Source organism: Esox lucius, chromosome 10 (genome assembly GCF_011004845.1).
Source record: "Esox lucius isolate fEsoLuc1 chromosome 10, fEsoLuc1.pri, whole genome shotgun sequence".
Taxonomy (NCBI): Eukaryota; Metazoa; Chordata; class Actinopteri; order Esociformes; family Esocidae; genus Esox; species Esox lucius.
This window is the reverse complement of record NC_047578.1, coordinates 21,707,606-21,724,539: the sequence shown is the minus strand read 5'-3', so window position 1 is coordinate 21,724,539 and position 16,934 is coordinate 21,707,606. Positions and strand designations below refer to the sequence as shown.

Here is a 16,934-nt window from a genome sequence, read left to right as displayed (position 1 = left end):
CCCTTACTACTAAACCTCTCTCTTGATGCCTAAACATAAACCTAATTCTAACACTAACCCCAAGACAGATGAAGCTTCTTGTCAAAGTGAAGACCAGACATATGTATTTACTTCAAATTTGTATTCGTTGTTTTACAACCACAGTCCTCACTGAGATAAAACAGGAAAGCAAAGACAGACAAACACAAACACGCGCACACACAAACACTAAATATGGCAGGACTTCTTTATCTGTGACACCACCCGGAATAAGAATACAGACCGGAAGCTACCATTTTAAAGCGAAGAACATTAGCGCAGCCATAGCCGTCGTCCATAGACGGGGATACCTAAAATTGACACGGGGCGGAAAATATTTGGACGAAGAAAATAATGAAAATACGACAAAGACTCCAGAAAGCGCCAATTTCGATAAGTTAACGATTTAAGCATCGAAGCTACTGTTTCAAACAAGGAACATATCTGAATTAGCAGGCCAACCCAGCGGAAATAGTTTTTTTTTTTGTCAAAAACACCTCCCGGGCCGATGGAGAGGCAGGCCTTTGAAAATATTATACCCTGGATGAAGTAGAAGACATGAAGTAGAAGGCCGTTGTAGTTATTATAGTCTTTCCGGTGCGCCTTTTATTCTATTTAATACCATTTTGACTCTGGGTTTTAATAATATAACTAGCTAGGTTTGCTTAAATAAAATAATCAAGCTAGTTTTTTAGCTTGGAGGCTAAGTTAGCTTAGCGTCGGCTAACTTTCCAATGCAACTAGGTTTTCATATCTACGTCCTTTTTTAATTTATTGGCTATCTAGAGAGCTAACGACGACATAATACACATACTCATCTACTCAGATCTAGTATTTTTTTCTTGTGGCTTTGGTTAACAACGTATCGCAACTATCTGCAAAAACAAGTTAACGTTAGCTAGCTAATGACGAATGCCGCGGTGATATTTTCGGGATTTTGCCACCGCCTGCAATTTTTTGTTTTTTTCAAGTTAGTCTACCTGAAGATCAATGGAAGTAGCCCCGTTCGCTTTTACCTGTTCTCACTTTTTGGTCTTCAGTCAAGCAGAAAGTGGTGCCCCAGTCTCCAGCCCATTTACACCCCACCAAACCTGTTGGTAAGATGTTTTAACCTTAGCTTATTATTAGAATAGGGTTACATGTAGTTACTTAAAAGCGTAATGCCAAACATGGGGACACGGTCTTCACAAACTCACAGATCTGCAGAAAAGTGAAAGTAATTTCACTAATATTACTCGAGTGACATAATTGAAATATTTAGTAGGATAATAGAAACTAAATAAAAGTAGCAAAAACGTGTTAGACGTTTTATTTCATGTTATATAGAACAATTGTTCTGAAACACTTTTTTTGGAGGATAACACGTAGCTACAGTTGGTACAATCTTGTTTAAGTCTTTGAAAGATGTCTCAGACAGTGGAAAATGAAACCACTTTTCAGGATTCTTAAATTCAGCACCTTGTCAAATGACTCAATATTGTGTGCTCATTGTTATTAGAGGTGGGTTGGAAACAATATCAAATTAAAGGTAATACTTGTTAGATTTTAAAAGCAATACCAATGGGCATCCATGTGGCGGCTGTGGTCTAAGGAATCAACCTTACTCACATGGTCTTGGTTTGAGCCTCTATTGTGCTGCTAGCTTGCAAAAGGTTGTAAAGGCCCACAGGCAATGCACAGGGAGCGGGGAGGCTTTGTCGGCAGGGTGTTCTTGTTCACATAGCAACCTTCAAACCAACTTGGAGCCTGCAAATCTAGCTGAGGTTGTCTGGTAAGGGAGCGTGCCTTTTCACACTTTGGCTCACATTACCTAGTTAAAAAAGAAGAATGGGGATCATACCTGCGTGGAAAGCTTATAACAGTATTCATTGTTAATATGCAAAGAAAGCTGTACATAGTACGGGGTGGAACAAAATAACGGAAGCGCCACATAGAAAATAACTGTTATTTTGAAGTAACTAAATCACAATTACAAACGCAGTTGCCAAGGTCAAATTTGGTGGATTGCTGATTAGCGGTACATGTGTTCTGATGCTTAGCATTGAGGTATTTGAGTTTTTAAAGCAACATAAGGCAACTAGCAGTTCCAAAGTGGCCAAACAGTCGGTCCCCGAATGGCAGGTGCATCGGTCACAAAAACACACAAAATGATTGCAGGTGCATCGGTCACAAAACACACAAAATGTTTCAAAGAAAACAGTCATAATAATAATAATAATGAGCTTTTGCATGAGCCTAACATGGGCAAATTCAGCAAAGAAGAACAGCGGTGGCTAGTCGAAGCTGACAGACAGGGATATACGCACACTTAAAGGGATCGTTGCTCAATGTCCCAAATGTACCGCCTAAAAAATTACCACAGAATTCAATCAGCACCTCTGTGTCCCAGTTTTAACCAAAACTGTAAGTCATTGGCTTCACAAAGCTGGAATTAATGGCCGGCTGTCATTCGGAAACCGCACGTATCCAAAGCCAACGCACAAATATGTGTAAGGAGCATGAAACCTGAACCCCTGAGTATTTGAAAGAAAAATGGTCTCACGAGTCATCCTTCCCCCTATTTCGTACACCCAGGCGGGTTTATATTTGGAGCGAGCCAAAGGATGCTGTCACCCCACCATGTCTGCTGCCAATTGTCAAACATGGTGGGGGATCTGAAATGGTATGGTCCGTCATCTCATGGGAGTCATTGGGTCCTATAATTGCTTTGCGTGGTTGTATAAGGGGAATTTCATGAGGCCATTTTTACATCAAACGCCTTCCATGGCCTCCCCAAAGAATGTTGCAATATCTCACTGCATACAGTTTAGGTCTTGTATGACAGCATTTCATGTAGGAACGCAAAGGGTGGCCATACTTCTGCAGTCCTTAATAATAATAGGGTTTTGTTTTTTCCATTGTTTTGTCCATCCCCATGTTTAGTCCACAACAGCTGAATAATTTTGTATTGGCACGTTTTACACTTGCCTTACTCATGCACACCTGAGATTAAAAAAAGATTCAATTGGTTGACAGTTTTTTTTTTTATTATATATTTAATATTGTAATTGGTTCACATTTTAAAAGAAATTGTCTACCGCAAGCCCGTTCTTTTAAACTGGTCAAATTAGAAACATAGATTTTACATGCAAAACTTGGTTGTTTTAACAATCTTAATGCAATAATGACTAAAATAAGCAAATTTTAGTTAGAAAATGTGCTATTGACCATGAACCCCCCCCACCCCCCCCCCAGGATATTTGGTGGGAAAAATGGGAATTATTGCAAATCTTGAAATGGTGTAAAGGCTTAAATCTTTATGAGAAATAAAGATAAAGCTTGTTGCTCTCACACTCAGAACTCAAGTACATAGAGTGACTTTGGATATTATTCAGCCCCCTTCACTTTCTCCACATTTTTTTTTTTGCCTCCAATATACTTGCAATAACCCATAAAGCAAAAATAAGTTTATAGAAATGTTCCAATTGAAAGTAAAATGTTTTGTATTGTATGTGAATACATTTTCTGTCACTTAATTTAGTATTCTGTGAAAGCTCCTTTGACCGTGGACTCCGCTTCATGTCTTATTGGGGGTAGCTTTGCACACCTGGATTTGAGCAGTTTTGACCATTCTTCCTTGTAGATTATTTCAAGCGCTGTCAGATTGGATGGGTAGTGTTGGTGAACTGCAATCTTCAGGTCTCCCCACGGTTATGTAATTTATTTCAAATGCAAGCTTGTGTGTATTTCTAAATCAGGTTAGATCAGTTGATTTTGCCACAGGTGCACTCAGTCAACTTATAGAAACTCTCAAGGGTGATCAAAGGATAAAATATGCATCTGAGCTCAGTTTGGAGTGTTGTGGCAAAGGGTCTAAATACTTATGTACATTAGAGATTTGTTTTATTAATTGCCCCATTTCTAAGTTTATTTGCTTAAATGTTACTGGGCATTGTGTGTACATTGGCTATAAAATGTATTTAATTAATAATTAAGTCTGTACAAAATGTGGAGTCAGTGAAGGGGACTGAATTGTTTTTTAAGCTAAATCGGTTTGATTTGTCTCCTGTTCCAAAATAATGAAATAGTATTTTGTGTTATAATAAAAATCTATGGTTAAAAGGAATGTTACATAGAAAATACACAAATGAGAAACCCCACTCAATTGACATTAACATATTATGTGATACATTTTAGTTGAGGGCACAGTTAAACTTTTTATGACACTTATGCTAAGATAAATTGCCATCTGTGGGCTTAATATCCTCTAGATTCCCACATGTACACCACTAATGTCTGTTTGTTTTTGATCACAGAGTAGGTTGACAAACTAAGTAGCAGAATATTCCTATCTCATGCTATCTTGTTTTCAAGATTTGATATTATTTGCCTTTAGTTTATTTTAATTTTTTTGTTATATATTATGGTGTGTTAGTTCTCATTTGATGATACTTAATTGATTTAGCCAGTAAAAAGAATCCTTGTCATGTGCTGTTTACCTCTATTGAATTTAGTTAACTTTGTCAAGTAAGGTTTAAGGGGTGTTTATAGTACTGATTTGGGGATTACAGTTCCTCTTGGCGGATGCTCAAAATATAGGGGATATGATTTTTGAAAAAGCAAAATAAATTCAGAGTTTTTGGTTAGTGCTGGAGCTGTTGAATTATTTTAGTTGCAATACATTTCAAAATGGCAACTGGCAGAATACGGCTAGTTAACTCTGCGTACGTCGCCAGCCGTCAGCCTTGTGTTACTGATTTAAGAGCGTACCATAAGTTCAGTCCACAGTTGGCTTGTAATGTCACTGATGGAGCTTTTACCCTTTTTGTATAGGTCAGGCTGGTAGGCTGTTGTCAGGGATGGCAGTGAAGTGTGTTGCGAGAGCAGAGGATCACTGTGGGCCGATGGGCTGCCAGTGAATGAAGCACACCATTAGCATCAGCATGTTTGTTGGCTTCAATAGCACCTGGCATGGAACTGGGGTTGGAGAAAACATTTTTGAACAATCCCTAAAAATGCATGCAACAAAACAACTTTATGGGTAGGCTACTCTGGATAGGCCTTGACAGGTAAATTGATTATTTAGTAAATTTTAAAAATTACTTTACTCCTGTATAGATATTTAAATGATGAACTGGCAGATGTTCAACTTATCCATCTATTTTCCAACATTTTGTTTAGGATAAGTGTCTGCTAAATTTTTATTATATCATGGATTTCTGTAATTTCCAAAACGGTGTGACATGTAATTCTGCAGATGGGCTTTGTCAAACAATTTTGTTGCAACAGTTATTTCGTTGGATAGCTATTTCTAAAAAGCTGAATGTGTGCGCAATGTTTGATGTGCCACTTGAAAATGGTTTGCTGGAAATTGACTTCATAATTACATGTCAGCTCAATGGAAAAATATGTAGAATATTTCAATGTCATCAAGATGGGATGGTTTTTTGTAAAATTCCTAAATTCTGTGAGTTGATGCGTGGGCATTGACCTACCTCTTGGATTGCATTTTCAGCATCTGGGAATTTTTAATGTATATTTATTTTGGCTTTAGCTAGAATGTTTCAAGACTACAGTGTAACACTTTGGTTGAAATCTGTTTGGCCTAGCTCTTCTTAACGGGGCGCTGTCTAGAATCCTGCCTCTAAACAATAACACAATGTGTCTCCTCGTCTTCCCTTGCTGAACGAGACTAGTATTTGCTAGTCCAGGGTGTTTTAGGATGGGAAGGATAGTACTGCGAGTGATTAAACAAATGTAAGGTGATTACAAGTTGGTGAAAACTAATTTGAAGTATTTTTCAAATCCTGAAGCATAGTTGCACATGGCAAAAACGCTGACTTATACAACCCAGTTTACACTGTGTGGTTATTTTTTTCTCAATTCTAATATTACAGCCTGTAAGTTTATTGAAAATACAACATTCATAATTTAGTAGTGTTTATTAACATTATTGAAATAGTGTACAGGACAACTGTTTTTCATGAAGATGGTGAAAATCTATTACTCAACAGTTCCCTGGCACAAAGCTGTTGGTGAAAGACCCTATAGTTTCTGCGTTGGAGAATAACTGAATAATGAGAGACCAGAAAAGAGAATTCAACAAAATATATACAAATATTGTTCTAAAATACGCCAATCACCCATAACATTATGACCACTGACAGGTGAACCGAATAACCTCATAGTCTTTTATATCATGGCACCTGTCAATGGGTGGGATATATTAGGCAGCAAGTGAACATCCTGTCCTCCAAGTTAATTTGTTAGAAGCAGGAAAAATGGGCAAGCATTAGGATCTGAGCGACTTTGATGGTTAGTTGACTGGGTCAGAGCATCTCCAGAGCTGCAGCTCTTGTGGGGTGTTCCCGGTCTACAGTGGTCAGTACCTATCAAAAGTGGTCCAAGAAAGGAAAGGCGGTGAACCGGCGACAGGGTCGTGCGGCCTGGGCTGTGTGGTCCGATCCATTTCCCTCACATGGATGGCCGTGTGCGTTGCTTACCTGAAGAAACGCATGACACCTGGATGCGCAATGGGAAAAAGGCAAGCCGGCGGAAGCCGTGTGATGCTTTGGGCAATGTTCTGCTAGGAAAACTTGGGTCTCGCCATTCATTTGAATGTTACTTTGACACGTACCATCTACCTGAGCATTTCATGGCAACGGTATTCCCTAATGGCATTGGCCTCTTTCAGCAGGATAAAGCAAAAAAAAAAATTCAGGAATGGTTTGAGGAACACAACAAGTTCAAGGTGTTGAATTGCCCTCCAAATAGCCCAGATCTCAATCCAGTCAAGCATATGTGGGATGTGCTGGACAAACAAGTGCGATCCATGGACGCCTCACCTCACAACTTACAGGACTTATAGGATCTGCTAATGTCTTGGTGCCAGGTACCACAGCACACCTTCAGAGGTCTAGTGGTGTCCATGCCTTGACAGGTCAGGTCTGTATTGGCGGCATAGGTGTATACAGTTTTTAAAAAAGTAGGATGGAGTTCCCAAGCATTTGGTCTGGCAAAACACTGAATCACTCATCACCTACATTGAAGTCAATCCTTCTGTGTAGCATGGCAATCTGGAGGGCACTTTTTATCATAACCATATAAATACACATTTGTCATCAAAAATGAATTATTGAAAATACCCATGTCCACTGTATTTTCCAAGTTTTTTTCTTTTCATTTCTTTGTTCTCTGGCCTTTCTCTGGCCTGTGTCACCTCATTTTTACCCCTGTGAAACTGGGCCCCCTGTGGCCCTTGCCGGGGCACTGTGAGGCTCTGAAGATGGCTTCAGACTAGTCTTTGCTATTGCGCTGCAGCTATGCATGGAGGATTTTACTAGGTTGTGTATAATTAAATAGAAGTTACAATAAGGGATCCTAGGTATAGTTGCTTTTTACCATGTCTCTTAACGCTTTTGGCAAGGAACACCAGATTATTCTCTTTTCGTAGTTTAATAAGGCAGTGCAGTGATTATATTGGGTAATGACGGAATTGCTACCATTTTTAAAGAAAACATGAGTGAGCAGGCAAAACGTCTTATTTCTTATGGGATTTACATTCAACTGTAGGTCATTGCAGAATGGCACAATCGTAAAACAAAACCTGGCTAAAATAAAATGAACTGACCCCTGTTCAAAAGTCTGCATACCCTTAGTCCTTAATACTGTGTATTGTCCCCTTCAGCATCAATGACAGAGTGCAGTCTTTTGTAATAGGTGTTTATTAGGTCCTGAATTCTTGCAGGTGGTTTAGCTGCCCATTCATCTTGGCAAAGTGCCTCCAGGTCATGCAAAGTCTTTGGTTGTCTTGCATGTTTGAGATCTCCTAACGTGCTGCATTAATCTTGCCATCAATTTTCAAAAGATTCTCTGTGCCTTTAGAGCTCACACACCCCCAAAACATCAGTGAGCCACCACAATTTCTGCCAGTGTATGCAAACTTATGAGCACAACTATAACTAATATCAGATTATTTTGTGTGCTATGAGAAAATGCATAGCCCTGTGTATGCTCTCAAAATGAATCTTCAGGCAACACTAGAACAATAAATGTGCTTCGCAGTTTCAACACAAGATGAAGAGTGGTCTTATATTTTATGCAGTTTGACCTATGTAACACATTTTTAGCCAATGTATCTTATTTCAGTCCTTTGTATTGTTTATTTTGTCGATTTATGCTCTGTGGGCATAGTATATACACCAGATAATCACAGATGTGAAATATTAGAGATTCCAGTGGTCGCCACAGTGACCAGTGTTGGGAAGGACTGCTTTCAGTTCCTTCGCTCCATTTGTTTGGAACAAACTGGAGATAAAATTTAAGTTAAAAACTCTGGGGTCCCTTATCCACTTAAAAACAAATAATGGGGACACAATATGATGTCTGATTTTTTTTTCTGTTAAATTGTATTTCTTTATGTAATGTCCTTTTTTAATAAATAATTTGATTGTGTCCCTCATTACATGTAAATATATTTACAGAGGGCACAGCCTTAAGAGATCTAGGTCTCAGTCTTTTTTCCCTGTTAAAATATAGTTAAAATAAATTAGAAATATGCACTCCCAACCATGGATGAATGTAAGATAGACTATCTAAGTTTGTACAGGCCAATGTGTAAATTTACCCAGCCATATAACAATATTCAACAGTACTCTTTATTATATCATTTGTTTATTCCATTTTAATTATCCCCTCTTTTTTAAATCAATGTATATTTCAGAACTGTTAATTGAAGTGCTTTGTTTTGGTTTACTTGGTTTTCATTCCATATTGAAAGATGGGGGAAATAAATGTATTAATAGACCAGCTTACTGTTGTGCCAACTTTGAGACCACTGCCTGCGATTCAGAGATGTCTTCTCTGACAACTATTTTAACCTACTATCATGGATTTCATGAATTTCTTTCAAATGTCAAAACCAGAGGCCAGTTTAAGTTTTGAATGAAAACCTCTATATTATCATGTGTAGATATTTACCATGACCTTTTGTCTGTCGAAAGAGTTCATTATTTTATTTTTTTGTAGATCGTTTACAGGTGTGTATAAATATGTTATAGGCCTGTTTCACCAAGGCGCTTATTCTATGTTTCTGTTTTTCCCCAGTCTCCGAGAGCGTGATATCAACGAGCAGACAAACAAGTGGAACACCAGATCATTTTTTGTCCCCCCGGCTGGATGCTACAGACTACGTCTTTAGAGAAAGGAATCTAAAAACACTACAAATATTGCATGCTATTTATACATTGTGTTCTATGCATTGTTTTTCAAATATAGGAACCACATTATTTAAAATGAACTTTTTTATTTTCTTTGTTGTCCAACTAGTAGTTATTCATCTGTAGATGAGGGGTAGACATTAGTAACAACAAGTCATTTGAGTCGAGTGGAAGTGCTTCAAGAAGCATCACTTCCAATAGCTGTTGCTATTGATCATTGATTATAATTGGTGCGAAATTGTTGTACTTCAACAGTAGGGGAGTGTCCCAGGAACAGCCTCCCATCCATAAGTGGGAGATGTTCCAGTTCAGTAAGTACCCCTTGGACATTCTAGACATGCTAAGTGGACACCAAGCCCACCAGTTTAAAGGCCTTGGATTGGAAAGACAGCTGCAACACCAACAGCAAGTCCAACTTCAACACCAGCAGCAGCTTCAGCAGCAGCACCAACAGCAGGGGGAGTCCTCAGGGGCTCTTCTCTCTGGGCTTGGTCTGGGGTCTCTTCAGGGTTCTAGAAGTAATGCCTTTGCAGATTCTTCATCTATATTTGCCAAAATGAGTGCCCAACCTCCACCAATATCCCACCAGAGCCAGTCTTCATCCTCGCATAGTTCAAGAAAATCTAGCAAGATGAGCAGCAGTAGTGGAACTGGAAGCTCTGCGGCAGGGTACCCACAATTCTTACGTCCGTTTCACCCCGCGGAAGCAGCACTAGCCCAGGAACAACTGCACTCGGGAATGGGACGCTTTGACTTTGGGGGCAGTAGTGGTGGTGCATCTGGTGTTATTGGAGGTGTAGTTACCTCAGCTCCCCCACCGCCACCTTTACACCCTGGTCTGTCTGTTCCCCAAGCCTCACCTGGACCATCTTCATCCTCGCCCTCTCCGTCGTCCTCAGTTTCTGCCTCTAACAACCCTGGCAGCAGCAGTGCAGTGTCATCCCTAGGGCAGCCACTAGTTGGGCAGTCTGATCCACGTAGCTTACATCAGCAGTTCAGTTGCATGCTTGCCGCCAATCAGTACTTTCTTTCTGGGGTCCCGACCAATAGCAGTCTGGAGCAGTTTCTGGTTCAACAAGGGGGTCATAACCATCTTGGTCTGGGCTTGGGCCAAGGAACTAGTGACTCAAACTCAGCCCTTGCCCCTCCTCCGGCCCTTCACTCCTCGCACAGTCATAGTCACTCCACTCCCCAGCCACAACAGCAGCAGCAGCCATTGGCACCCCATGCCTTATCTCACCCTCACAGCCATACCCACCCACACCATCCTCTTCACCCAACACCACAGCCATCATCTCTAGGTGGCTTTGATTTCCAAGGTATTCCAGTTCTGTCCTCTAATCAGTTGGCTTCGTTAATGCAACAAGAGGCTAGTGGTATGTCTCTACCCCTACCACTTCATTTGTCACTTTCGAAAGATGAAGGCAAAGGAGACAGTGGATCCGGATCTGGTGGGAGTGGTGGTAGCAGGCGAAAGAAGGCAATGGCTGGCTATCTCCCTCAGAGGAAAGCTGATGGCACCAGTCAAAGCAGTAGCAATGTTAGTAACTGCCACAGTAGCTCTAGTGGACTCAGTCAAAATTCGACCATCCAACCTGGCCTTGTAGGAGGCGCTATAACGAGCCTTGGTGGTAACCATTCATCAGTCCTCTCTTCATCAACACAACAGTCCTCCTCGACAGTCTCCTCTTCCTCCTCAGCTCCTTCATCATCCACAGCCTCTGTGCTGGTAGCTAATGATTCGCAGCTACAAAAACCTGGAAATCTCGATACCTTGGCCTCCATGCCTAGTCAACCTGACGCTGAAGCCATCTACCACTGTGGTGAATGTGGAAAGACCTTCAGCCATCTTACAAGTCTTCGCAGGCATCTCCGTAGTCATGGTTTGACTTCTGAAGATTCCAAGCCTGACACATCAAGCGAAGAGAAAACATTCTGTTGTACTGAATGTGGGAAGGGATTTAAGAAGAGAGGACACCTCCTGCAGCATGGGGTCATCCATTCAGGTGCTCGTCCTTTTGCATGTAGTGTCTGTCAACGATCCTTCAACCGCCGCGAGTCCCTTACCAGGCATGAGAAGATTCATGATGATAAGCCTTTCCGATGCCCTGCTTGTGGTCGTTGTTTCAGAGAAAGCACATCGTTGCTGAACCATGCAGCGTCTGGCACTTGTGGTAAGCCTGGAAGGAATTCCCGGCCAAGACCAAGTGGTGGTAGTGGGGAAAATCAACGCTCATCAGCTGCAAGTAGCACTAAAACTGAAATGGTGGCTGAAAGCAGCGGAACGGGTGATTACCAACGCGATGGAGCGACTAAATATGGCACTGATTATTCAAGAAACCGGCAGCCATACCAACCATCTTACGGTGTAGATGACTACAGACGACAGCAGTCTAACCAATCTTGTTATTCTGGAGAGAGTTCCCATGGCAGTGCCATGTCAAGCCAAACACTCAGAAAGGCTCCCTTGGCTCCTACCCTACACCCACACCCTCAAAGTCAACAGCCCCAACACCACATCCATCAACAGCAGCCTCATCTTCCTCTTTCATCACTATTGGATGACTCTGAGGATGAGGTCACAAGCAGTGCCATGTCTGCCATTGCTGCAGCTGCCGCTGCATCCTGTGAGATTAGTACTGGAGAGAGTCGAGGAGAGGAGCGAAGAGACATTATTGGAGGTTTGCTTGGGGGTCTCGGCTTTGGGAATATGGGAGTCTCACCAGGTGGTCCATCATCTACATCTGAAATCAACAAGACCTACAGAGCCGGCAGTGGCTCTACCATACCTTTAACCCATCCAACCCAGCAGATAATGAATGCTAAACCGAAAAAGCCCCGCAAGCCAAGGCAGAAAAGAGAACCAGGACCCGATGGAATCATAGTTAGACAAAGAAGAAGTCGTGGAGAAGGAGAACGGCCATATTCATGCGGAGTCTGTGGTAAAGGATTCAGGAGACGTGAGACCCTACGTCGGCATGACCGTGTTCACACGGGGGAGAAGCCTCACCGGTGTGACGTTTGTGGGAAAGATTTTCGGGAGTACTTCCATCTAACTAAACATTCCACTGTGCATTCTGGGCAGAAAAACTACAAGTGTGACCTGTGCGGGAAAGAGTTTGCTTACGCCCAGAGTTTGGTAAGACATGGGAAATTGCACACAAAAAGCGAGTTGGATGCTTCACCAGGAGGAAAAATGACCAAGGGCCATGGGGGGGGTGTCAATTTGGATGGAAATCAAGCAAACTCTCAATCTTATAATTATTCATACACTCAAGATAAGTCTCAGGGGTCTAGCTCAACCACTCCGCCCTCTCAGAAGCTCTATACTTGCACAACTTGCTGGAAATCCTTCCGCCATCAGTTCCACTTGACAGCCCATCAACAAACTGTCCATGGTGGTGGAGTAAGAAGCGAAAAGACTTTCTGCTGCGATGTATGTGGGAAGGCCTTTGCATATTCTAACAGCTTGTCACGGCACAGGCAATCACAGCATGGATTGGGTCGCACCCTGTTGGACAACCAGCCATCTGCTGTAACCCAGCGTCCTTCCCAACCCACTGAGTACATCCCTCTTTTTGAATCCAGCCATCCCTCAAGCTATCCATCTAGCTCCTACATGACAAACCAATCCTCCCTAGCTCAACACAACCCTTTTCAGTTTCAGTCCCAAGATGGGTGGGTTGGCGGCAAGAGAAAGCGTAGTGGGAAAAAAAAGCTGGTTGAATATCAAAGTATTATGAGGGGGGGCCAACTGATGGGGGTCGCCTTAAATGATGCTAACCGCAGGAGACTCAAACTGGTGAAGAGAAAAAAAACGATATTGCATGAGAAGCTTAAGCAAAAAAAGCTGCTCGCCCAGCTCCTGAGAATGAGAGGAGGGTACAGAGTTCGAAAATGGCGTGGAGGTTCTGTAAAGGTCAGTGGACTGTCATCGATGGAAGTCCCCATTAAACGTTTTCCGTGCCAGTACTGCCCCAGCACTATATTCACCAGTCAGGCCAAACTTTTGGTCCATCGTGGTGTGAGGCATCCTCCAAGAAATAATGGCCACCATGCCCGTCTGAAGTGTTTAGTCTGCGGAAAGCGTTCTCGGACATTACGGAAAGCCCTAATTCATCGCGGACAGCACCGTTCACAAAGGCGCTTCTCATGCCCCAAATGTCCCTGCCGCTTTTGGAACGGTTCTCTCCTGGAGAGGCATAGGGTTGCTTGCCGGGGTCAGTCTGTGTTAGGTAGTGGAAGCTGGGACTTGAAAGTGAACTCATCCCAAGCAGATGTGGTGAAGACAGCTGAGGTTGTCCAGGAAGTCCACCCTGTGAGAACAACAGTGGTTACTGAATACAGCCACTAATTCTTTTCTACATTTTTTTCAAACTAAGAAGCAGGAACTAGCAAGTTGTAAAGTTATGGGGAACAGGCTTAGTGTAACTACTGCATATCCCCACTACATCCATACAATCATTACTATAGCCGAGATGTTTGTAAGTTAACTTGGGCTTTTAAAGGCCCACATCAAACGCACCATCCATCCGTCTTTGCTTCCCCTAAGGGGAGAGAGTATTCTAGATCATGTGAGTGTTTGAGTAGCACCTCTTGTCTTTTAAAATGCATTCAACCACAGTATCCTTTTTGTAGCTGTGTTTTGGGCTGGGATTATGAATGCATACTAGTAAGAGTGGAGTACCAAAAGTACTGATGTTTTTATTATGTTTTCTCTCATTATTCACAGTTAAGCAGTATAGTCTTTGTCTCTTGTTCTGTACTATGTGTTTTTCATTGTTCTGACTGGAGATCTTTTTCTTTTTTTTTATGAATGATTTGGTCTGAAGCAAGATATTTCCATTAACACGTTCTGCCAGTCAGTCTAAGAAATGTTTTAAATGGATAAAAGATAGTTGTCAGTTAAGTCGCTCCTGTGATTTGATTGATTAATCACTGGGTGTAATTGGATGAATCTCAGACATCCCAACTCTCCCGGAAGTTCCAGGAGTCTCACGCATTTTAATAGCGGCTCCTTGACAAATTATACACAATATCCCAGTTGTTTTTTGAGAGCGAGAGTTATGGGGCTCAATCTCATATCTCATACCACATACTACGGGTGATGAAGTACATACTGTTTAGTGTATATTAGGCTATTATGCCAGTATTTGGGACCGATTGGGACATACTACCTCGTCATGAAATTGCATCTCCCTGAAATTTGTTTTTGCTGGTTGGGATGTCTGGCATCTTGAAAAACAAGTAAACTTGTGCTAAACTGACTAGGTTGGATTGGATGAGAATGGAATGCGAAGACCATTTGCCTGTACACTAATCCATCATATTAAGAGGAAAACATTAATGTGACTGAAGTGTTAGGAATGGAGAGGATAATGGGAACAACCGGAGTGTACTGTACAATTCGTATTATATTTTATTATATATTGATTATTTGCAGTTTTTTTTATTCCAAGTATCTTTTATCATTGTTGCTATCTTATGGGTGGGTGGGGATCAGTTTGGGCACTATCTTTGTAAAACAATGGGATGATGAGTATATGTATCAATGTGATTCCCCCCCCCCCCCCCCCCCCCCCTTGTCCAACCCTATGTCACAAGTCCTATCCCGTAACATGTGTAAAAATTGTTCATGACTTAGGTCCTGTCCCCCAGTGTTTTCCTTTCAGTAAACTAAAACATAAAAAATTATTACTAAATAACTATCCTTTTCTTTGCCTAAAGTGAATTGTTGAAACCCTTAAAAATCTAATAAAAAGACAAAAATGTTTTGCCTTCCCTTCCTATTTGAATCAAGAGCAATTCTGAACAAATTTGACTGTATTTAAACCACAATTTGCTGTTTACAGGCTGTACATGTTATTATATTGATCATTTAATGTTCTAATGAATGTCCAGGTACTCCTCACCTGGGACCTTAGTGCTCTGTCTTTACTCTTCAGGAATGTTTTCCTCAAGTGTTGATTCATGCGATACCATCCTCAAATTAAAACTTAAGGAAAAATATTTAGTGGTTGGATATGGCTGTTTAAGGTCAACGGCTCAGTGCTCATAACATTTTCTCCATGTCCTCCAAGCATGTTTATGGTATGTTTATGGTTTTCCTGTGAAAATGAAATTGTTGCTACTTTTGCAATACTGCTCATTGTCCACTAGATGGCCATATGAGGCCCTTGTATGATTTCTTACAGAAGCATCACCAGAGACAGAGGGGGTATAATTGTATAATATGAAATGTTATAGTTTTCCCTCAATTATGTATTAATTTATATGACATAATATACATAGCATATGTACATCGAGGGTGTAGTAATGTGTAGCTTTTGTAAAAATTATTTTGTATTTTTTCATCTTAAATCAGAGCTGGCTCCACCTAGTGGTTCATAGATTCAAGGTGTATTTCATAGTTTGGAAATTGTAGTTGTAATTAAGCATGGCAGACTATTGTTTATTGATCTAATGAAATTTAAGAAGGTGGCTAGGCAATTTTAACCAAATGTGAATATAAATAATACAAAGCCTAGTCTGAGTATAAATTGCACAGGGTCTTTGTGGGTTTGCTTGTGGGCTTGGTTTTGTTGAGTTTTATAAACACGGCCTTTGAGAGCTTGTATGAAGGACTTTGAAAGATATTGCATCAATAATGAGGTAAATCATAAGTGTGAATGGAAGAACAGAAGTTGAGCTTTTAATGTTAAAACAAGCCTCAAAGTGGTCATGTGGATAACTGGTATTGAGAAGTAACTAATAATTCACATTTTAAGTATTGACCTAGATTATTAGGTAATGTTGTGTTGATAGAGGGTTTTGCTTGAATAGCCAGTTGTTATTAATTAAACCCTATAACAAGGAATATTATCAATCCAAACGTGTACCCTGTTAAATTGTCTAAAAGCAAATTCAATATGATCTCAGTCTATGAAATTGAAATACTAATCCACTCAATCTCACTGGGCCTGCTTGCTTGTTTTACTTCTCATCTGTCTCACGCGGCCTAACCATGGGGAAATCAATGGGCGGAGCCAATGACCTAGTTTTGTCCAATAGCGTTCTGCAAAGGGCAGAGACTGACCTAATTAGAACCAATCGTAGTGAGGCAATGCAGCCGGTAGGCAGCATCCACGCGTGCCAGGGCCATGTGCTCACTTCGAGAGCAGGAATTGGTCTTAAGGTGGTATGGAGGTGTTTTGTGTCGGCCAAAACAATGAATTTCACGTTTTACACCCAAACGTAATAATGATCATAAGTCGAATGTGTAGGTTAACACCATCATACTATGAATATTTTTAATTATATGGAGCACTAAATAAGAACTCAGTTTTTTGGTCATATTTTGAAAATAAATGAGAGGCTACAGGATTGCTAAGCAATTATCTTGTTGTGTAGGCACAGGGTAGGTTACAGCTGCTGAGTTTGTAGGTAGCCTGAAGGACCAATGATCATAATTAGATATGTATCGCAGCCCATTACTGGTTTAGCGTTGTGAGTGACACAACCACGTGTTCCAGTAACATACGGGGCGTTAAAATATATGCAGAAGGCGAATTGTTAAAGTGGGCTTGGTTTGGTTACTGTAATCAACATCTTCTTCGGTGACTGGTTTGTTAAGAAGAGGTGGGCTCATTAATGCTATTTGGGGCGTTTTAAGAGGAGGGGTAGATCATGAATATGAACCAGACTCTCCCCCCAGCGCCAATCCCCCGTGAGCAGTGATGT

The 16,934-nt window shown here is 41.1% G+C and overlaps 1 protein-coding gene across 1 annotated transcript; it reads left to right on the top strand.

The window, feature by feature from the left end:
* Nucleotides 1-256: 256 nt before the first annotated feature.
* Nucleotides 257-14,090, top strand: znf865 (zinc finger protein 865). Its single transcript, XM_010896894.5, has 2 exons — nucleotides 257-1,115; nucleotides 9,103-14,090. Exon 2 carries the CDS (start codon nucleotides 9,514-9,516, stop codon nucleotides 13,567-13,569), a length of 4,056 nt encoding a protein of 1,351 aa, XP_010895196.1. The 5' UTR covers nucleotides 257-1,115; nucleotides 9,103-9,513; the 3' UTR covers nucleotides 13,570-14,090.
* Nucleotides 14,091-16,934: the final 2,844 nt, after the last annotated feature.